We start from the raw sequence: 23,742 nt of genomic DNA, 5'->3' as shown, positions 1-23,742 counted from the left end.
CACAAAAATAATAAACAACTCTTTCTTTAATTGATGATACAAAAATTTAACTACACGCAGGCAAATATAAATGGTATCATTAAGTATTCGTTTACAGTTGTTACCATTTAGACAATCGATCCATTTGGCATGTTTGGTAGGCTCTTAATCATTTTTTACAAAAGTTTTACTGTGAGTTTCAAAATAATCGGTGAAAATGCCTTAAAGATTCAAATTCAAAGCCAATTATTAAAAAGGCAATGATATACTAAATCAATGTTAAGGTAAAATATACTTAAACATTTCTGAAATGTTTATATACATGTATACTTGTATATAATATATTCATATTTTATAGTTGAATAAGAACCCATAACCTCTCAAAAGTCCAGGTAAAAGTGTGGTTACATATCAGTTTGGCTAAATTTTTGATCGCGTACTGGGATTGACTGATATTTAGATTTAGCACCGGGATGGAATAGCAAACAATCTGTGAATAGCAAACAATCTGTTATTAGGTAAATCATTTCGACGCATTTTTGAAAATTTTCAACAGCTTAGCAAATATACTGCAAAGATAAATTTATTAACGGAACACCTGATTGGCAAAAATGAAATCTTGAAATAATAGTTAAAGGAAAAGTAAATCACTGATTAAATATCTGAACTATTAATTGTTATTATGTCTTGAACTTGAATTTAATAACTACTTATTTTCTAACCAATGGTTAACATAGTTATCAAGCTAGAAGCTCTGAAACTATTCATACCATTGGTATTAGAGTTGGTCACAACATTAATGTAGATTGGATGGTTTTTTAATACAGCCTCGCCGAAAAATGCAGGCATATTTCTTGTCTGACAGACACTTTGTAAAGATTACTTACATGCATATCGATGAAGTAAATAACTAAATGACAGAATGTGCTTTAAGTGTTATGTGGTAACGTTTAATTGATGATGATGATGATGATGATAATGATGATGATGATGATAATGATAATGATGATTCTAACAGATTAAGATTTCTTTAATAATCACCTGGACACCTTAGATGGCGAGTGACGTAATGTAATGTTATCTAGGGAATCTATGTGAACTGGCGTACCCGCCAGGTCAAGATGCACCGTCTAAAATAAAAGAAATAATTCTAAATGTGCATATATATACTTGGACAGACACACTTTTTAGGAAAATTCAGTTAGTGAACTCAGAATAAATGTGTTGAAAATATGTACAGCTTTATTTAACTTTCAATGCAAATATCTATGGTTATAACAGACCAGGCATATACGACCAACATCAAAGATACGTCTTCCCACAAACTACAATTTCCTCGCAAATTTCGAATACTAATTTATGGAGATTGTAAAAATGAAAACTTCCAAACAATATTTTACAGACCGAAACAACATTTTACAGACACATTTTAACGGGATCGTTTACAACTTTAATACAGCTATAGTATAATGCTGCGCTTAATTTCCCTATGAAATGCAATATTTTCAATTATATTTATTGCTGTAACGTATTATAAGCAGAAAAATTACATAATTGTTAACCTTATTATGAAGTCTATGAACATCTTTCAAGCTTTGATGTTTGCGCACGAATGTTATGCCGTCGCTGTGGCGAGTGGCTTCATACTCATGTTCTAGGTCACCTGAAATAGATCACCTACTATAGATGCAATCAGGTAATCGGCAAATGTGGGGGTTTCTTTTATGTTATCTTGGGAAATAAACATGAGTGGTGCACGAATCACCGCTATCAATAGAATAATCAACGCATGGTTGTTTTTACCAAATATGGGTTGATGAATAAGCCCAAAATATGCCCAACATTGGCACAGTCCCGGAGTAACTCACATTGATAGATTTGTATATAACTTTTTATTTGTCATTTTAAACAATAAAACATTCATCAATGAACAATTTCGTTGACATAGTTTGTCGTGAAATACAAAGTATCAAAGGTGTAGCGAGGTCTTTCTAAAAGTTACGGTCTGATTGCTAGGGAAATACACGAGAATATTGTGTCCTAGGATGATATTGTCCATCAACATTGACCTGACACTCTTGCATTTGACCCTGTAGTCGGTATATTAAAACTTTTGAAAATATAATTCAAGTAGGACAGTACAGCTGAGATTAATTTTCATTTTTAGAAACGACATTTGAGTTGTGTTGTAACACAGCATACGGGTCGGCCAAATGTCATAATTAATTGAAATAAGAAATGGGGGAAAAATGCTTGTTCATATATAACCTGCGTGATCTTCTTCACGAGACGTGAATTTCCAGTTATCACCAACATCTACCTGTAAAAAAGACAAATTTAACTAATTGTTAAACAAGAAATGAGATATTTTTGCACAAATCTTTACATCCCTTCAGGTAAATGTTTAATTTCTAAGAAAACGTGGCGTCTGAATTATTTAGAGAAATGAGAGAAATATTTAAATAAAATGCACTTTATTTCAAATAAAGTATTGCCCTGTCGAAACCTATGTTTGAGGACGTTTGTCGTTGCCAATTGTATACATCTGAATAATTTGTAACTACAACGATATAACACGGTGACATTCATAACGTTTTCTAAAATAATCTACGTTACAAAATCTCTTGTGTAACTTACCAGTCTTTTTACTGACAAAGTACTCGCTAGAACTTTTTTCATTGTTAGAACTTCGTCCTTCTCTTCCGGGTGAAAATGCACAAAAGTCACGACACCGTCGGTTCCAACCGTGAAAAAGAATCTAAAACAGGAATAAGTTAATGATTATTTCAGTCCTATTGTGTACGTTTTTGCCTTGTGGTAATTTGGTTTTTATTTTGCGGCCAAAGGCCGTCTCCTATTTGTTTGACTTCCTGTAACATTTACAGAGAAGAGCTGAAAATAAGACGATAACCATTGATCATTTTAAAATTAGAAAGAGTAATCTAGGAATCTCGTTGGCCATTAATGCAAGCTTTGCTAACATTTCAATATGTGTTTGCATGTAAAACTAAGAAATTACATATGCAAGTAAACCAGTTTGACTTCGGCCGAGTATCTTTTTTAAAAGATATTTCTTGTTTATTTCTGCAATAGTTCTTATGTGATTCTTTTAATAATATTGCCGATTAGAATTTATAGAATATATAAAGTCAAACGTAAAAGCTATTAATATGGACACCTAAATAAATACTGTAAAACTGTAAAATAGAAGGAAGTTGTCCTATTTGGAAGAGAAGTCAATATCAATTTGATTATAATTTGATTTCTATGTTTACAAATATGCAAGTTATCTAGCTTTACTTCGGCCGAATATCGGGGTTTTTTTGTTTGTTTGTTTTTTGGTGGTTTTTTTTGTTTGTTTGTTTTTTTTCAATGTCATTTTATGCCTGATTGAATAAATATTGTGATGCTGATAGAAATAATTATATCGTTACATTCATTTTTAACTTACTTATTACTAAATTGCCAATGTTCCGGGTTTTCCACAACTGAAAGGAAGTAAACGCAAACATTAAACATGTGAAAAGCGTTCTTAATTGTACAAGTCATATCATAATGTTAGAAATTTATGATAAACAGTTTTAGTACTAGTTATAGATATAAGTCTATCAAGAACACTTAGATTAATGAATGGCAAGATGAAAAAAACAACGTCCACTTGAATTAAGAAAAGTGCGACTCTTATGTTTTAAGTTGCTCACTTTCATGAATAATATGTACTTCCTTGTCAAATTTCCCTATAATTTCCTTTTTGAAAATAAGTCTTGTAATTAAGTTGTTAAATTTGTGATTTGTGTAAGTTATCATATATGAGTCAAATACCGCCTAGATTATTTTTCCATAGTTTTAGTATCAAAGGTTTCTATTATTTTTTTTACAACTTGGCCAACCGGATATTTAAGTCGAGTAATTTTCAGTCTGAAATAGATATTGATATCTCCGTATTTCAAAAATCATTATATTCAGTCTGCAGGCGCTTTTGCAAAACGTGTATGTTACTTATAACCGACTTACTGTATCCCTTTTCAGAGATTTGTACAAAACTGTCAACCATTAACTGGTGAAGATTTTTCCCGCCGTCTGTATCATTTACTGAGCGAATACGGAACTGAAAAATAAAACACTTACATTGATATTGTTGTTTTTTTTTCAATGGAATTTGCGTCGTAGATACGTATTTCAATTGACAATAATTACTAACACCTAGACAAGTATTGTTGGGGTCGTATGCCAAGTTTTAACGAGAAAGCACTTGAAATAGCATTAGTCTTCTCGGATGGGGCTCTTAACGCCTAAGAAGAACAGATGCCAAAACAAATATTACACTTTGAGAAAACAAGATATAATTACGTAATGTTGACATATTTTCACAAAAAGATTACCATTCCATTTCCATTAAATAAGGTGCTGATAAGCTAACGGGAAACTATGAGTATAATGAACAGATTTAAAATAGACTGTGTACTTTTACAGAAATATGGAGGTATTAATTTCATGATAGAAAGGAGAGGAATAACAGAAAAAGCCAGAGTGGGGTATACGACAAATTAGCCCTGACCGAATAACTACGTCCGAAAGAACACTTTATTTACCGATCATATGACTGCAGTTGCAGATCATTCGTTTAAATGATTGATAAATAATTCACAAAAGTGACCTCAATACTGCCGTGGTACAATAGATTTGACTTCCGATTTTAAGAAAAGAAATAATAGAAACTCCCTAGAGAACGTCCAAAACCGCAAAATAGTTAATGACGAAGACTCGGTTTGACTGAGCCTGTTCGTGGACTGTACTGGATAATGCAAGCTATTGTCCACGCCCCTTAGTGCTTGCTGGTTTAAGTTGAATTCAAGTGAAGATTTAATGAAAAGGTAAATTTTTGAATTTAGAAACATAATCATGGAGCCATCAATGTGACACCTTTGTGCCATTCTATGCAATGAGACGTATGGTCCCCATGTAAAACAGGACCATTTCGCGGACAACGCTCTCCACTTTTCTCAGTGCTGGATGGTTGAAAAAATGGGTCAAATTCTGCAAACATGCTAGAATCAGACAAAAATAGGCATCAAATATTTTAAAATTGAAGCGAATTACTTTAACGGTTTTTAGATAAAGTTAAATATTCCCAGACAAAGAAAGGGAAATAATAAAACAAAAATGCCTTTCTGTCGTTAGTAATACATTTCAAAATTAGTAGTGAACAAGTACCAAAGTTTAAAGTGAGTATCTTTGATACTTTTTGAAAATGTACCTCAAAAAAAAGTTAACCAGGAAATTCAAAGTCATAAGGGGGTATAACTGAGAGCAAAAGTAACCTGTCCTTTAAAACTGCATTTCAATCTAAAAAATTGAAAAGTTTGAAGTGATTTACTTGAGATTTTTTGAAATATTGACGTTAGAAACATAGAATTAAGCACGAAAGGTACATAACTTTGCAAATTATCTGTCTTTCAGAAATGTTGACATATTTTATTGTGATCATGTATATTTAAAACGAGAGAATACAGATCAACTAGGCAAATGCAACGTTCACATGACGCTAAGAAAGGAGTGATTAACTTTCATAGTTTCTGAGAAAATGGATCTTAACAAAAAAGTGCTTAAAATATACTAAGTTGAAAAAGGCTAATAACTTTGCATAAAATAAATCTAAGATTGTCTACCATGGCGTCCTTTTATTACAATAAACATGCATGCCATGTGTGAAGTGAATAGTTTTTGATAATATTGTCTAATAGAATGGACTAAAACGAAATAGTTAACTGGCGCCAACGCCGACGAGAGTTCCAATTTTACGGAAAAAGAAGCTAAACATGGGTGTGCTATAAATGAAAAGAAAATGAACACTAAACAAAATGGAATTTTAAAAGAGGATCAAGATTTTGAGGCCTGCATAACATAGATATCAAAACACAAATTCAAAACAGCAAGCAAATCCTAAGGGTGATTAAACAGTATTCGTGTGAGGAATTGTCCAACTAGAAAAAAGCCACACAGAAAGAACTTAAGTGACCACAAACATAACAATAATGGAGTGCTGAACGATCATCAAGAACCGGCAATATAAGTTCTCTGACTGAATAACTGCCTCAACAAGGCACAAACAATAGGGTGTTGAAAAATAAAGAATCCCTAGGGAACGTCTAAAACGTCAAAATTGATGCATGCTCGTTTGTGGACGTCAGTCTTTATCCATACGACAGTGACGATTTGTTGGCTACCGCATCCCCATTTCTCAGATAATCCTCTTCTCTTTAGAAAGTTTTAAATCAGTTCTTTTCTCAGCAAAGATTCATTTTGAACGCAGTCATTTTTAAAATGATTTATATCATCACAGAACGAGTCAAACAAACGCTGTATGATTTTGAATTTCTAGAAAAAGCAGTTGCTCTGATATCTATTGCAGCAAGTTAGCTTTAATTTGGGATTCTAGAGCTAAAACATTCTGATGTTACACGAAATTATTCCGTCTGAATGAGTCAGCGGCAAAAGTCCTGGGAATGCATGGTATCCTGCAAACGATGTTCAAAGAGTCTTTTCCCAAGAAGTTCCAAACAAAATTAAAGATTTTATATTAATAAAAGCCTAAGTGAGATTTTGAAAAGTCCTTGTTTAATCCCATAGGTTTGCTGTGCCTTATAATCATGAAAGGACAAATATATTGTATATACAGTTACTATGGAAACAAATAGTGGTGCGGATGACGTTTTACCACAAGACTTTATTATAGCATGGACAAATATATGTTTAAGACATGATCTCCACAAAACACGCAAAAAAATGGAGGGTTTCATATGTTCGTTGATTCTAGAATTAAGCGGTGTATGGAGAATATGCATATTTCGTTTCTTTGACCAAAATCATCGTCATGGAGAAAAACAGAGTAGCCCCTTTGTAACAGCTTTCAGTCCCGGAGTTAGAACTTTGTGCGGCACTACGTGCAGCAAAACTCTGTCGACCTATAACCTCAGCTATTGCGCTTACCATTAAAAAATGTCTGTGGACGGATACCTTAATCGAGTTGATTTTTTTTTTCAGTCAAGCATCATCCAATATTTGTACTGAAAATTAACTGAAAATTGGTTTGCATAAATCCAACCAAAGTTCAGATCTACTTATGTCTCACATGTAGATCGCTTTACCGCCGTATATGTTTCGCCTTCGTTGTGTTCGGATTTCCCGCGAAAGCTACTTTTAGCCTTGCAACCAAACTGGTTTTTCAAAAAGGCATTAGAAGAAGTATCAAAATATCGGTGTCCGTGGAAGTTGAACAAATTGTTGGTTTTTTGTTAGAAAAAATGTTTAAAGTAATTTGAATCAAGTAAATTTGAAATATTAGATTCAATTTTTAATGGATTTGTTTGCCAGTTTACTTGCAAGGTATATGGAGAACGCCGTGTTTGTTCTCTCGAAATCGTGAAAATTACCTACTCCCTACTGGTTTTCCAGCGGATAATATTAGGAAACGCATCGCTTTCATAATTGTGAGAGCTCGCCGATGATTGGCTGTTTGAAAAATCACGAGAGGGTTACAACCTTGGTGATAGTCAGATCTTGATGTGTAGCGTTATTTAGGAGCTGATTTTAATCAGATTGGGTTTGCATGAATTTTTACTTGATGTTTCTGATGATATGAATTAGCATGCTCTTAAAAATGTTCCGATTCGTAGAAGACTCCATTTTTAAACTTTATAACTGAAAGATGTGAAATGTAATGTAAACTTGAGTATCGTTACGAAACCAATATGACAGAAATGACAATAAACAAAACCCAATCTTTTCAGGAACTTTGAACATTCGTATTGTCTACAGTTGCAAAGATATTTATAGTTCTTATCATATAATTACTTTGTTATTTCTAACTCAATAAAAATGCTTGTGACTAAAAATAACTGTTATAACTAACGAATTGTTAATATAATAACACACCACTTATCAGAAGCGTGCAAAGTCATTGAGTATAATTTATATCTTAAAATATCTCGCCTGTTATGTATCTTATTCATAAGATTTAATCCTATGATGTAATAAGATGAACAACCTTAGTGAAATTTATGTATAATATTCTTTAACAATTTCAACATCAGGTATGTATTGACTGAAATGATCAACGCATTGGTGTAATGATTAATATTGCTCATCTTATGAAAAAATGACTTAGATTTTTGAAAATAAATCAAATTATCTCCCTTTATTTAAATGAAATGTAAAATCGGTAACATCTTTACAAATAATGCTTTTTGGAACTTACAATATTGATAAATCTTCATTTGAGCATCATATTTATAATATAAAACCGTAAAAAATGGATCTTTAAGTCTCTATTAAAGTTTATGTCAAGATAGAATATTGCACACATTGCTTTTGTGTATGTTTTATAGGTAGTAGACTGTTTGTTAATTATTATCTGATATAACTTTATATTTTTTTATAATATGTATTCTTTTAATCATTCAAACATTGTATATAATATAACACTTAAACAATTACAATTCGCCGGACACAGTAAGTGAAGTAATTAAACTTATGTTAAGGATTATGTCTAGATAATCTATTTCCATATGAAACATGTTCCTATATACATGTATTACCTTAATATTTTCCTGTTTAGTAAGTAACTATGTTGTTGTATTTTCTGTGACCTTGAAGAGAACAATTTAAGAGCGTGAGAAACAAACAAAGTGTGGAGTATTAAGTAAGACTAATTTTGTTTTCCTTTTTATTAATTTTCTCAGGCAAATTAATGACAAATATATTGAAATGATCTTATGTACTCAAATCAAGCTAAAATGACATTTTTTTGTTAAAGTCCAAGCTTGAATTTCTGTATAAATTTTATATATTTTGGGTTTTAAGTGTAAATATATCCATATATGTTGAACGAAATTTAGACACCGACTGTATCACCGAGTAGTTTTAAAACAAACCATGTGACTTCAACAAACCCTGGAAGTTACAATAACAGATATTGTGGATATTGTATGATTGAAACAAGTCTAAGGCATTTATTTGACATATTCTTTAACGTTGTCAGAGTTCACTTTGACAACTATCGTGAAATCTTAACGTCCTAACCTGACCCACGTGGTTCAAGTTAGGAAACCACCATTTCAGTCTTTATGAGGAGAAAAGTTTTGTTCCTGTGACTGCTCAGTTTATTTGTTTTGAGGCCATTTACAGCATAATGAATGAAAAATACAAAAAACAAAGAAATAAAAATTTTACCAGTGTCTCCCTTTAAACTTACTGGCGACAAAAGAAACTTTCGTTTATATATAGGAGGGGGTTATATTTGTTGCAGTGAAATATCTAAAAACATATAACCAAGTGAAACACAATTTCATAATTATGATTTGTAGATTATTTTTACTTCATAAGTGTGCTAATAATGTTTATGTGCTTGCAGATTTAAAGTAAAATAGAGAAAAACAGAATCCTAAAGGAAGACCAACACGGCGAAATTGAAAATATTGCAGGCTCGGTTTAATTAATGGAAGTGGAAATTGCAAGATATACTTAATATGGTGTGTATTTCTGTAAATATTTTCAGTCATTTGGAATATATATATAGTTGCATGTAAATACTTGTTACTGAATGAATGAATGAATGAATGAATGAATGAATGAATGAATGAATGAATGAATGAATGAATGAATGAATGAATGAATGAATGAAGTGTTCATATGTTTTAGAATCATGTTCTACACACAAATCAAATCAAATACTCTATCAATTATGCAGCATAAAATGTTTTGCAATCATCCAGTACCATCTTAACTACTATTATTTCTAACAATTTATATAGATCTACAGTATGAACATAAAACCATACCTTGATAATCGTTGTTATGTTATGTAAGCCCAGCATGTCCGACTCGGAGGAATATGTGTAATGATGGTCATATCCGTCCTCAAAGTACAGGGCTTCTCCACTGTAGATAGTTCCTATTACAAGTAGAAACACCAGTAAAACTGCCATCTTTAATGTATTCGAGGTTTTATGATACAATTAAAGCACCATTCATTTTTGCGAAATAATCAAATGTTTCGATACGCACAAAAGGAAAGAATTTTTCCGAACTCAAAGAGAACTCGGAACAAAATAACCTGTTTAACGATTCGAGCAGCGATCAGAGTAGAACAGGAAGTACTTATGCGCATAGGACAATTCCCTGATCATGCATGTTTATATGCTAGTTTTAAAATGATTGGCTGAACAATTGTACGTGGCATTTGTTAAGTGGAAATTGTACTTCAGAATTATTTAATATTAGGAGTGTATTCAGAGTAGAACGCATTAAAATATCAATTGTTTGACACAAATTAACAATTCGATACAAAAAAATCAGAAAAACTTTCTTGGAGAGGATGTAATAAGTAAACTGAACTGGAAATGCAACTCGTAAGTTTTGTGGTGATTGTTGTTGTCAGTTCGGGGTCGGCAATCACTAGGGATGAAGATTCCGAGTTCAATGATGAAATTCATTATATGGAGCCAGAAACTGGTGGGAAATTAACTCTTCAAAGTAAAGGAAAATTGTCGGCAATCATAGATTTTGACCAAATACCTGCTGTAAAGGTAATTATCAAGTTTATTGGTCTAAAATTCGCACATTTTCATTAATTATTTCAAATACTGAGAAAAAACAATAGAAATGTAACATTTAGATATTCTTATAAAATCATGTTTGAAAGAAAAAATGTTGATAAAGTTTTTATGATGAACATTTTATGATGACTGGTAATATTTTGCTCTAGAACAATTTATTATCTGCTATATACGACATATATGTAATACCGGATCATTTTTCTCACACTTGCCAACAATATCCATGTATAATTCTTTAGTGGTTTGTTTTTATGTCTGATACTTAATGCTTTCAACATAATTATTTATTGTATTACAGACCTTCTTTTGTAGACAAATTCACTTTAAACGATTTAATTTATAACAATAGTCAGTGACATTGTTTAATATTTTGTGTGATGTGATACTAGTATATCATATGGAATAATTTTGTGTTTAAACCTCTGCATATAGTAAATTTCTATTTAAATACTCTAAGTTTGCAAATTAGAATCATGCATTACGTTGCTTGTTCATCTTTCAATGGAAGGTTCGCTTAGGCCTCAAATGTATTTTAGGCTTTCCACTTTTGAAATAGGTTGACCATCTTAATGTTTATTATTTCACTTTATATCCATTGTCTCAGAGAGTTTTGTGCAAAGGAAACAAAATTCTCGTTGCCCTCAAGAAAGACCAACCTGATGTGACGTCATGGAAACCTGGTCAGCTTGTTATCGGCAGTAGCAACTGGAGCTGCGCTCATAACGTCCTAAAGCCGGAATCCAAAACCATTTACGCTAAAATTGCTAAAATAAAACGTCCAAAAGACTATGTCATCGAGTTACATACGACATATGCTGGGTAAAATGATGTTTTAATTCGACAAGTTTATAATTGCCCATTTATAAAAATTAAACATACATTCACAAAACGTATGAGTGCAAGAAAAAATCAAATACATAAAGTCAAGTAAACTTTTATGCTGAAAAAAAGGTTCTGTTGCCATACTTAAACTGTTAAAGGAAATTTTAAATAACTAAAAAGTTACAATTTGCACATAAAAATGTTCGTTCGTCTAAATTACCTGTTACTAGAACCTAGACATATAGGTTCATAGCATTTTAAACATAGCTCTAACGTATTAAAACATTACAGCCCCTTAGATATGTTTGAGAGAGCTGATATCCGGGTTCACTACGAGCAAGGCAATCTGGTTCCCAGTAGACATAGGCGGTATCTGTCTAACCCACTTCATACAGTGCTCAACCAAATTGACTGGAATGCTTCGTTTACAGAGAACATACCATTTAACTTGAACCATGACAATCAAGTAAGTATATAAAACTATTTTGAACCTTTAAGCGCCCTATGGCATTTTTTTCTGATTGCATTATATCATTTTAAGTAAGTAATGCGTACTGACATGTCTAAACTCGAAACATGACCGTCTTGTTGAAATATATCTTGAAAATCATTTTGGAATCGTATAGAATTCGGTGTGTGCCATATTAAATGCCATTGTTTATTTAAAATGTAGACGTATGACATTTATAGCGACACAAGATACCACATTTGTCAAAGCGATGAGGCAAATGAAAATACAATACGTCACATGGTTATTAAAATGAGAAATACCTCGTCTTCTCCCCCATTAAACATTGCATTAATAGGTTTGATGTCAAGAATCGTGGCGCATTTCCATGTGTGTTTATTGCATTGTCATATTTCGTATCGTATGTAGCTTCAAATATCTTTTCTACCCCCAAGAGCAACATTTTGCATTTAAAAATGGCACTAACCGCCGAACCTATTACCAACCAAAAATTATCTAGATGATTTGATTGCGCAACTAGTTATTTCGTGAAGAAAGAAAAGGGTATTTATCATAAATATTACCTACTTTGTTAAAGAAAGTACACAACAGAAATTCCATGCCAAAATTGATTGACCATTATTTTGATCAGGGTTAGATATTTGTGCCTAGAATCAAAGCAAAGCTTTTTTCAGTAACCGATATAACCTTCGCATTTGTGTCAAAGCCTCCATACTGATGACTAAGTTCAAAATTGGAAGATTCGTAGATCATAGAACCTCGGGTCTTATACAAATTGACTGTTGTACGTTTTTTGTTGTTGTTATTGTTGTTGTTGTTTTTATTGTTTGTTTTTTTTTCTGATCAAATCATTGCAATTAAACGTTTGACAATGTTTCAGACCCATGAAGTATTCAATCTGTATAAAAACAAAGGCAGGTATGAGCCGTCAGCAGACACAGATGACAACACAACATATGACGGAAAAGACTTTCTTTTCAAATGTTTTAGTTGCCATGGTTACAGTCAAATCTCTTATTTCTTGTAAGCAAATCTTAACCAGTTTTGTTACAACATCACTTAATTACCTAGCTGAAAAAAAATGATAAATTAAAACATTTATTGGTAACATTAATTGGTAATGTTTGTATCTGTCCAGCTTTGCCGATTTTAATATATTATATTCATTGTTTTAAAATAAAAAATCTCTGTAATTGTGTCGAGGGCACAAAATTGCCTAAATTTTTCTTATTTATTTGATGCAGTGAACTAAAGATATTTAAAGTGAACAACCAAGCTGTCGTCAAGAAATATACAATGGAAATGGACCTGAACACACATGTGAAGCAGAATTACAGGTACCTGCTTTGATGCTTGTACTGAAAGAAAAAAAATGTATTTTAAAAGCAACTCAAAGAAGTATAACACGTAAAGAACTTATCAACCTAAAACAATAGTCATATAATCCACTTGAATCTTAAACTTTGCATGACTCAAGATAAGCAATTGTAATATGATGTGTACTTGTTCTTCCTGATTGCTGGCATAATACTGGTCTATTGTCGTTTTCAGTCTTGTCTTAATTTAAATCCATATAATTGTTACAATATTAGGTTTCTACGCCCGTAGTCTCTAATAGCTCATCAAGAAAACATTTGGAAAGCTTACACTTTAAATTCTAAGTTTTCTGTCTTTATCATTAAGTACATAGGATTTCGGACATACTCGACTTATGATTTGTGTCTTAATTAAACACCAACCAATTATTATATCAGTCAATTATTTAAAACAGATTTACGTCTGTACATATGTACTTAATGCATTTAGTATATACATGTTTTGCAATATGGGGATTTCAATTTTTCAGTTTATATACAGACGAGGAAATAAGCCTTACAAAATCAGGGACAATTCAACAAAGTCCAAGATTTCAGATTTTTCAAACAGAAATAGCTAAACTAAGAGCCCTTCCTCCTATAGTATTAACAGTTAATTGCTCAACCCAGTCAAACATTCAGCTTAAAACATCTACGAAAAGGGCAACAATTTACAGCGGAGACTTAAGCATACATGGACGGACAGTGATAAGTATGAATAAGTATATAATGATAACATTCTCTTCAAATACATAGAATATTACGGAAATAAATGCTTACAAATTTCAAATACTCACTTTTTTACATTAACCATATTTTCCACAGCTCAAAAGTTTGAGGAAGGGAAACCATCACAAACTCGCGTGACTGCTTACAACTGGACAGTGACGTCATCAAACCAACATGTGGATACAAATGGTACAATGAATACGACGTTTGCAGTCTTCCAGAACATGACTGTGTTTCCCGCTCTTTCATGGGCAATGAAGGATGTAGATATGAACCTTGGTCCCCCAATACACGTCAGGTAAACCTAACCAACACATGTTTTTCTTACTTGTAAAGCCTTTTTCTTCCCTAGTTTGAAAATAAAACGAATTCAGTTCAATGCATGCATGGTAAAGAGCACAACAGTTTACGGTTCTACATTTCGCCAGTTTATTTATCTCGTCAATTCTTAATTCGTCGAAAAACGTGGGTTTTAAAAAAATGATGTTTTGTATTGCCACTTCAAGAGCATGTGAAAAGACACTGAAAAACTAGTAATTATAATACTTTGCAATTCAAATACCTTTCACTTAAACAAGGTATGTGATAAAAATGAAACATTTGAAGTTATGACCAAATTTGCTTTAATGTATTTGATACTTCATTCATTACAACTTTATTTCTCTTTCAGTATAAGACCAACAGTGAATGTTTTCTCAACCACAGATAGTGTTGCACGTTGTGGCAAAAGCTCTGTAAGCATTGATAGTAATATAACAGTTGCTGAGACAGACTTTAGTATTGATGCCTTTGGGATCCATATCTGGTATCTTTGTTTATCTTCTCTGAATAAAGCTTATTTTCTTAAATCATGTCAAATCTAGTTCTATATGAGCCTGAAGACGAGCGAGAATATTGCACTAAGCCTTTTTGGAACTTGTCTTGAATCTAATGCAAAGTTCTTTAGACATGCTATTCTTTATGAAGCTTCTCTTTGTTAATATTTTTGCCTTTATTTTTAGGTATGTTAAACTTATGAATATCCTGGCTAGGAAACTTAACATATTACACCATCCATTGATGTTCAATTGCCATGCTGACTGTCATGGTCCGATTGATATAAGGGCAGACGAGGTGATGGAGATAGCTTGTCTTGAACCAAGTAATCCAATTGTAAGAGGAGATGACAGATTTAAAAGGTGTACAGTCACGGTGTCATTAAGTGATTATAAATGCACATAATAATATATTGTTCGTCAAACAAATATGTATGGTAACAAAGATCAATATGTACAAAAATGACCTATAACAGCAAATAATAAATCAAATAGGTATTTAAATTATTTAAAGGTCCGAATCATACAATTAAATAAATTTAACTTCAAATATATTTAACAAGTATAACATTTACATTTACAGACTACATCAACTATGGGGAGACTTTATCCTGTTTACCTCTGAAGAAGTCAATTCATCATGGTGTGGAAAACCTGGAAATCCGTGTGTTAACTGTTCATATCAGGTGGTTGGTTACGATGACAACAACACATGTGCTGATAGACTGATGAACTCAGATCTTGCTACTTCTGTTACTAGACTTGCTAAATTCGTAGAAGCTGAATGGCCTGACAGTAAATATTAAATGTCAAATGATCTCGATGTAATAGATTTACTTACCTGATTCGGGTCTAATTTATCGTTGTATAAAATGTCATTTCATTAGGAGCTATATAATTTCACAGTTTCGTTTTTAACTCATTTCTATTTATCTAGCAATACTTAGAATAAGCCTATAATCACAGAGGAATCTTCTTTCAACATGACCTTTGTATTTCATTTCCAAATATTGTCAACATAATTACTCCTTTGTACAATCAACGATAATTCTATACGAAATAAAAATTATTTTTAACGCCGATTCTCAAAAGATAAATAAAATAATGCAGTTTTGATATAATATGTTATTTAAATTGTGTAGTAATAGATGTACAGTGGTATAGCACCGGTAATAAACACTTTTATACAATAAGATTTGTTTTCTGCTAGGAAAGCTAATTGTCAAAGAAGCTTGGGATGAGCCAACATCAGATTTTCCAGACAGGAAACATGGAAGTACATCGGTTTTCTCCGAAGGAAGAGCCGCTAAAGTTGCTATTTCGAAACCATTTTCCAAGAAAGAAAATGGGTTTCCACCAGTCGAAACAGATGCATTTATACTTCAAAGGTTGAGTGAACTTGCTGTATGTTCGAATTTTGCCTACGTGAAAACAGAAAACTCAAGCATATCTATGTGTGTAAAGAAGAAAGTCCAATCTACTGTAAAGAAACGCTCGATTTTATCCCGTACAAGGCGGTCAGGTCACGTTGAGCACTCAATGGTCAGAGACATGCTTGAAAATCTTGGTGAGATTGGCTAAAATAATTTTAGATATTTTATAATCGCATATTATAATTATTTGCATATTGCAATTGTCAGGACATTGCTTACGTAGGAAGACTTTTTATAATACTATATATGTAATTAAATTGATAATATTCAAAATGTTAGTCATTGAAAAATTGATATCATTACAGATTTCGAAATAATATGACTGCTAGTTATCACTTAATAAAAGAAATAGTGTAAATATCTGGAAAGAAATTTAGTATTGTAAACAGTCTAGAATTTAATTAGCGCGGACTTTATGTAATAGAATAGACTCAAATTTCCCTTGAGACGGTTTGCCCAGGCACTGTTTATAAATGAATTGAATATAAGCAAGATTCTATGAAAATCATAATGGTACAGTATCCCAGCATGCACAGCTGACTTGCACTTTTACCTAATGCGGCGCATTTTCTTTCTTTGATTATTTTCATATTTTTCACCATTATGCCATAAAATTGTTGTAAGATAAGTAAAGAAATATAGGTGCCAAAGAGAGATATCTTTCTTTATTTTTTCAGAATTTTAAGGCGTCGTTACTTTGTTGTACTTTGCTGACTTAAGTCGAAAGTTAAGAAATTTATATATGCTAAAGGGAGATAGTCTTCATATTACTGAATTTAAGTAATGCCATCGGGAAGAAAGCTTAAATGGAAAAGAAAGGAAAATGTGTCCCGATTACACTGAAAGCCCTTTTTCATAAGCTGAAATAAATAATAAAGATTGCCACACCATGGTAAGCATTATATGTGAAATTTGTAAAATTTCCAGGAAAAGCCGTGCGCAAATCTTTGGGAGATTTAGGGACGGCGCCAACACTTTCAGTTGGCAAGAGTTATCCCTATGGAATAAAGATGAAAGAGGCTTGTGGTGCATTTATTGGTAAAGTTTCCCAGGATGATGAACCAAGATTTAAACGGTACAAATAAATATAGAAATCATTGTACTAATGACGTAGAAAAAGTAACATTGTGCTTTTTCAAATATATTTAATATTCAAAAACAGTCTGAAAATTTACAAATTACGATGCATTTTTGCAACTGAACATTTGCATTGTTAAAAGACAAACGTGAAATATGATAAGTATTAAAGGTTTTTGTGGTTTATCAAACATCAAGAAATATTCCCTGTCTTGAGTATGTCATAAATTATAAATATATCGTTTGAATTTAAGGCTGATTGAATACCCATTGTCTGATGTAGAGTTTGAACGTGAAGGATCGCCTGATTCGTGGTGTGGTGTAGAAACTAGACAGTGTCAAGAATGCAGTGTGGCCTCGGACGATTTATCTGACCACTGGACATGGTGTGGAACTCGAACCATGCATATGAGATTAGCTGTACGCTTACAGAGACTTGTTGTTATTGCAAACGGGCATGGTAAACCATTTTAAAACATAAATGCAATAAATGCAATTTTCAATGACAAAAGGCTTTTTGAAATATAATATGAGGATTCGCAGCTTTTATAGAAAAACTTATTGAATATTCAATTAAAATGGCTTTATATTGAAGACATTCCCTTATTGACGGACCTAATACTTTTTTGTCTAATATTAATATTTTGAATACCTTTGTGTGTCAATGATTAATTTCAGTAAGAGTTGAAAAGGCACTTTCATTGAATACTAGTGACGGATCTTCCAGTTTGTTTATGGAAGGGAGGTAAACATATTACAATAGTAGTTCCGCCTCATTTTAAGTTAAAGAAGATATGTGATTATATATATGAGAGCATACAATGTTTAAATCATATAAAAGAATATTTTATATAATAATATGACACAATACAAATATTACATTGAATCATAAAAAGCAAATTACTATGAAATTAATATTCTGCAACATTTCGGATTTTTCCGTTTTAGCGTTCTTTATATTTTTTCCATTTTTTCTCTATTTTATTAAACCAACAAAAATTTAAGATTGCACGAATAAAAAAAATATAAACACTTCAGGGCAGCAAGAATAAGTTTATCACCAGGATCAACGCTGACCATGGCTCAGTTTGCATCTAAAGCAATTCTTGCTGGATTTGATTATGTATCATATACCTCACCAGACTATCTAGATGTTTGTGTCAAGGTACAAGATGGCATTCAAACACACATTGTGCAATTCCCATTGGTTAATCTTATTGGAGTTCCACTTCCGCTCGGCGAGGAAGATGAATATGATTACCCAGAACCCTTAAAGAATGAATCAAGGAAACCTTTGTTGTTTGACGTTTCCACAAGTTCTAATGCCATCGCAGAGCATTTCCGATTGAGCAATTTTGTAAGCCCGGGCAAGCGCTTTATTAGACTTGACTCTGTTTTAGTCAGTCTTCTCGACTTAGGATTTAAAGCTTTTGCTGGTGGATTTTACGTCATTTCCGGTTCTGGATACAGACCAAGGTCAGTAAATTTGGACAACATAGGAACACGACACGATAAAGAGAAACTTCGATTTGAAATGGGACAAGCTGTTGAAATAAAGCCAAACAAACCAGCTAATGTTGACAGTCTTTTTGATCTTGCAATAGCCATGATTATAGTAGCAAAAACTATTCGTATGCAGCGCATAGGCATAGGCATCGGTACTAAACCTGACAGGTTATATTTTGAACTTAGACCAATGACTGAGGAAGACAATAAATCATTGGAAGTTTGGGACAGTGGAAACTCAATTTTATTCCAGAAATTAAATGAAATAGCGACATTAATTTATAAAGGTAGCAAATATTATATCAATCTTACAAAATACAGTAATGCTATTTTAATGCGATTAAAAAGTTAAACAGAAATTATTGTACTGTGTTTTCTACACTTAGATGAAACGTGATTATGTTTTAGCATATGGAAAATAGAAAAAAAATCAAAATATTTTTGTTTAATTTGTATTAAATAGAATGCATCAGTTTATACACTGTTTTATTAAAGCCTTTTATTGAATTGTATTTATTTAAGGAGGCACAGTTGTTTATGCCAGAGAAGACGCTGTTATTTGCAACAAACCAGCATTAGGAGATAATTATTTTTACTTTAATTTCGATCTTGACCAGGAAGGGTATGTTTAAATTGATTCACGACAGTTCTTCTCAAATTCAATTTACACATAATTCTTCATATAACTCTGTGATTTTGTATTGATTAACTAGTTTTTAAATTGTATTCTGAAAACATTGTATATTCTCAATCTTATGCATTTAATATTTACAATTAAATGTTGCAACAATAATTTTTTTATAAAACAAAAAGGGAAACGTTTCGATTATATGTATTTCATTATGAATTTAGGTATTGCTGGGTAGCAAAAGATGACTTTTGCTCCAAAACAAACGAACATCGTTACAATATCAGCCTCGTTCTGCAAAGGCGATTGACGTCTGCTGCTGGCACTGGAAAACTACCGCGAAAAGATATTCAACCTGAAATAGAAGACTGTGTTGTAAACACGTGCGGAGGATGTCCGAGTGCCGGTAACACTCTTAATTCTGACGATTCATGATTTTGTATATTTAATGTAGTGTGGACGTTTGATATTATTTTTCAAGAAAATACTGTACTGTTGTATTATAGGTAATCCGAAACTGATGAATTTCAAGTAGATGTAAAATAGCCCTTAATTTGCTATATCAAATGAAATACATACCTGAAGTGAATGCATCTCAAAATAAATATAACTGAAAATAAAATAATTCAAAGGATATAAGAAAATGAATATATATGCTTTTATATGTACATGTTTGTATATCTGCAGGTGCTATATGGAAGCAAAAGGTTATCAAATGTACTGAAATGATTCTACGATATTTAGAGCGGGCAAGCACGCCATTTCAGCCTTTGAAAGATAAGGTTTCGGTATTTAATACAGAAAATCATGAGTCAGCCGTGCATTCACAAGCCTGCCATGACGGCAAAATATGTATTGAAAATACACAGATATATTCCCTGTTGAGTAAGTAAGAACTAATTATGAAATATGCGGTGTTATTGTTGTTTGACAATACAAATATGATGTCAAGATAGTCATTTGTGTGTTCTAATAAAAACATTATGTTAAAGTGTTTTTTTTAACCATATGCATATGAAAATTATTTCCCTTTGTTAAGAAAAAGGGATAATACATGTATCTGACTATGTATCAGGTATTTAAATCCTGGTCAACGTTAAATCATCCCTCAAGAGTATTCAATGTTGCTAATTTGAGAACTAAAATCAACAAGGAAAGGCGAAATTTAATAAACGCATCTACCAATAATACATTCACAAGACCATGAGCAAAGAACTCTTTAGGAAGCAAGGACGGGCGATATTATTAACAATTTAATAAAGAAAATCATAGAAAAGCCAATAAACACATTAGAGAACGCAGTTAGTGAAAATGACTGACAAACAGACATGGAAAATACGGGCAAAGGGACTGGAGGGCCAAGGAGTGAGCAAAACTCCTTATTAAAAAAAAACATATATCTTAAAGAACACAGACTGGTACCGCCTCTTTACGGTCAGCAGCAAATACATTACTGGGGAATTAAACTGGTTAGTGGTACACCAAACCTCATTTTAACCACAAACATTAAAATGTATCTCCGCCAAGCGAAATTTTAACAGTAGTTATGGCTACAAACGTTGGAAAGTATAAAATACAGAAATAATTGTGCAGATACATATAAAAAGACCCTACGACCATACCAATATTATTAAATATCTCAAAAGATGACAGCAGCAAGAAAATAACCTTCAAGCGCCCGACTAAACAACACATTCAGTTCCAGTGGGTTTTACTAACTGCCCATTATAGAGACTCCGACTTGTTGCTGTCACATGTAGTGTAGTGTCCAACTGTAAAGGGGTTGAACGCTTAACGTGTTGTAAGCCTTGAAATTGTAGGGTCATAACTTATTTTAATAAATAATTTTAGAAAAGACAGCAATAAAATACTATGACCCAAGTTTCTTAAATCTTATCGCAATAGAAATCAGGTGTACCAATCCCTAACCACAAAAGAGTACAAATCAAAATTAAGTGTGGAAATGACATCGAAATTGTGATTATAAAATTGTGTAATATATTTCCGTAATAGCCCTGTTGAAAAGCCTGCTAGTAATGAAAGTATTACATTTCTTAAAATCACTGACGCGGCTGTATGACTAAGTTGCATGGGGTACATCTCCATTTGTTGATAGTTCACTATACCAAATCCAAAGTCATCTCTCTATTCATAGATGGTCGTGTGAATATTATTTTTATTGACTGAAATATGAATATTCAAAATGGATTTAGTAAAATTCTAAGAATTAATACAGGGATTTTCATTTGATATTGATATTTTACGTATTCCATGAGATCGGCAATCCCGTTTTCGAAAAATAAAATTAGAAAATATATCTATGTTAGAATCTTTTGAACACTTTTATAAGACCACTATAAGATAAAATCATTTTTCTCCCAGTGCCTGTTATAACTGCAACATATAAACATGACAATGCGGACGAACTGTTGTTTGGTGGAGCAGATAACCCGAGTCCTTTGTTGGAAATTGTTGAACAAGAACTCGCTTGGAGAGCCGAGGGAAACGTGGACGCTTACATTGAAAATGCAAAAGATATAAGTGCTCTTAGAAATGTTATAAAGGTATGTGAAAGCATATATAGATGCTTTTCAGAAAAAATAACATTATAACGTTGATGCTTCAATTTCCTATATTATAAAACAGTTCTTGTAAATGCTTCATTGATATATCAAGATGACTTTTACACAAAAACTACGATGAAATTTCAGATATTAATGATGTACAACAAGAAAGTCAATTTTATAACATTTCACCTTGACCCGGCCGCAGACGAAGATGACGTCATCATAACGTTACAACGTCAAGTGGAACAGTGGTCGGGTTCTGTGTGTCCGAAATGGAGCAGGCTAGTTTCAACACCGTACACTTTTATCACAATACCGCATGAAAGGAAAAGACGCAGCTTGGAAAGAAGTAAAGACAGGAACAAAATGAAACTTGAAATGAGAAATTGGGAGGTTGATTGGATGTTTAAATCATAAAAAAAAAAACACTTTTCAATGCCAAGTCGATGTATTGTTAATATCATGCTTTATAAGAGTTATGCGTTTTTATATTTTTATAAACTGTGAACTATGTTGTTTTGATTCTCATGTATTGTGTATGTATGCTTTATAAGACGTTTTTGTTACCTCCCCTGTTTCGGAGAAAAATTCGAGCTATTATGATCGCTTCAGTGTGGTTATTGTTGTCGTCGTTGTGCAAAAACATTTTAACCCATTTTAAAAGGTACAACAAACATGAAACTTAGTAAACTTGCTGGTTATAAAAAGCTGCTGTTGTAAGACAAGGGCGTAATTCTAAAAGCTATATTTTCAGAGTTACGTTTCTTTCTAACTTAAAATTCATGTCAAAACTATGAAAATTATCAAAATAAAACATGGAGAACTTGTTTATCATGACAAGGTTTAGTTGTTAGACAATGTGATTATTCTGAAAAGTATATGTTGATGTTATGTCCCTTTTTAACATAGCTTTGTCAAAATTTGTTTGTTAAATCGAATGATTTTATTACTATTTCTATAAAGATATTAACATGAAACTTGGAATACTCGATAATTATGATAACATGATAATGAAAGATGCATTATTATTAAACCAATATTTTAGAAGACATGTTCCTTTGTAACTTGAATATTTATAAGAATTGTTTGCAGACGAGCGTTAAACACCGCATGCGGTGCTCTTGGTTTACTGTGAGAACTAAGGATATCTTGATTTTCATATATTGTTCATATATTGTTTATGTATGTTTTAAAAAATCTTTATGTTTTTATTACACTGTTAACAATGGTGTCTTAAAATATTTTCATATGGAAATTCATTTCATGTCAGACAATTTGGCCCGCTTTACTGAACTTAAATATTTATACAAGATGTCGATTCAATGAGTTCGATACGTACATAATAACATTTCTATTTTTAGAATGACCAAATGTATTGATATTTCTATGCTAATATTTTTTTTATTTTGCTTGAATTATAATTAAAATATATTATTATTCTAATAAATTTGGCTTTTTTTATGTACATGTTGGTCCGCTTGTAGACAACACTGCTTTGACTAGGATATGACATATTAATTAAGTCCTTGTTGCTGGGACCGAACATTAATGAGACCTTTATTCAACAAATGCTCGATTCTTTGGTTCAAATTAATCATCTTCTAAAAATGTCACGGGGTGAGAAAAATGTGCAGCCTGACCGGGACCCTCGGAATACCGTACCGCGGCTCTACCGACTGAGCTATCCTATATGTCGCTTACACATCTTCTCCCCTATATAGTGAACAGTTCTGAACCTTGACAAAA

General features: G+C 32.2%; 3 protein-coding genes across 3 annotated transcripts in view; 1 reads left to right on the top strand and 2 right to left on the bottom strand.

Moving 5' to 3' along the window:
* LOC132726932 (uncharacterized) overlaps window positions 1–3,462 on the bottom strand; it is a 140,483-nt gene extending 137,021 nt beyond the window's left edge. Inside the window, exons 1-5 of the mRNA XM_060712346.1 lie at window positions 3,431–3,462; window positions 2,617–2,737; window positions 2,248–2,299; window positions 1,542–1,642; window positions 1,021–1,109 (exon numbers count right to left, since the gene is read on the bottom strand). Of these exons, the coding sequence (XP_060568329.1) occupies window positions 1,021–1,109; window positions 1,542–1,642; window positions 2,248–2,299; window positions 2,617–2,658 (284 nt within the window). The 5' untranslated portion in view covers window positions 2,659–2,737; window positions 3,431–3,462. The remainder of the gene's footprint in view (window positions 1–1,020; window positions 1,110–1,541; window positions 1,643–2,247; window positions 2,300–2,616; window positions 2,738–3,430) is intronic.
* Window positions 3,463–3,910: 448 nt separating this feature from the next.
* On the bottom strand, window positions 3,911–10,079 carry LOC132726939 (uncharacterized). The gene is made up of 2 exons (XM_060712353.1): window positions 9,819–10,079; window positions 3,911–4,087 (listed from the first exon to the last, which is right to left on the bottom strand). Exons 1-2 carry the CDS (start codon window positions 9,963–9,965, stop codon window positions 3,926–3,928), a joined length of 309 nt encoding a protein of 102 aa, XP_060568336.1. The 5' UTR covers window positions 9,966–10,079; the 3' UTR covers window positions 3,911–3,925.
* A 165-nt stretch (window positions 10,080–10,244) lies between these two features.
* On the top strand, window positions 10,245–23,144 carry LOC132726935 (uncharacterized). The gene is made up of 20 exons (XM_060712350.1): window positions 10,245–10,565; window positions 11,200–11,414; window positions 11,709–11,883; window positions 12,767–12,909; window positions 13,131–13,223; window positions 13,733–13,953; window positions 14,067–14,268; window positions 14,641–14,775; window positions 14,972–15,148; window positions 15,369–15,580; window positions 15,996–16,352; window positions 17,146–17,293; window positions 17,550–17,755; window positions 17,974–18,040; window positions 18,334–19,088; window positions 19,324–19,423; window positions 19,654–19,835; window positions 20,117–20,314; window positions 21,812–21,993; window positions 22,141–23,144. Exons 1-20 carry the CDS (start codon window positions 10,380–10,382, stop codon window positions 22,411–22,413), a joined length of 4,227 nt encoding a protein of 1,408 aa, XP_060568333.1. The 5' UTR covers window positions 10,245–10,379; the 3' UTR covers window positions 22,414–23,144.
* Window positions 23,145–23,742: the final 598 nt, after the last annotated feature.

This window comes from Ruditapes philippinarum, unplaced genomic scaffold (assembly GCF_026571515.1).
Source record: "Ruditapes philippinarum isolate M1 unplaced genomic scaffold, ASM2657151v2 ctg23_1_1_1_1, whole genome shotgun sequence".
Lineage (NCBI taxonomy): Eukaryota > Metazoa > Mollusca > Bivalvia > Venerida > Veneridae > Ruditapes > Ruditapes philippinarum.
The sequence above is the reverse complement of the archived record's forward strand: the minus strand, read 5'-3'. Positions and strand labels throughout refer to the sequence as shown.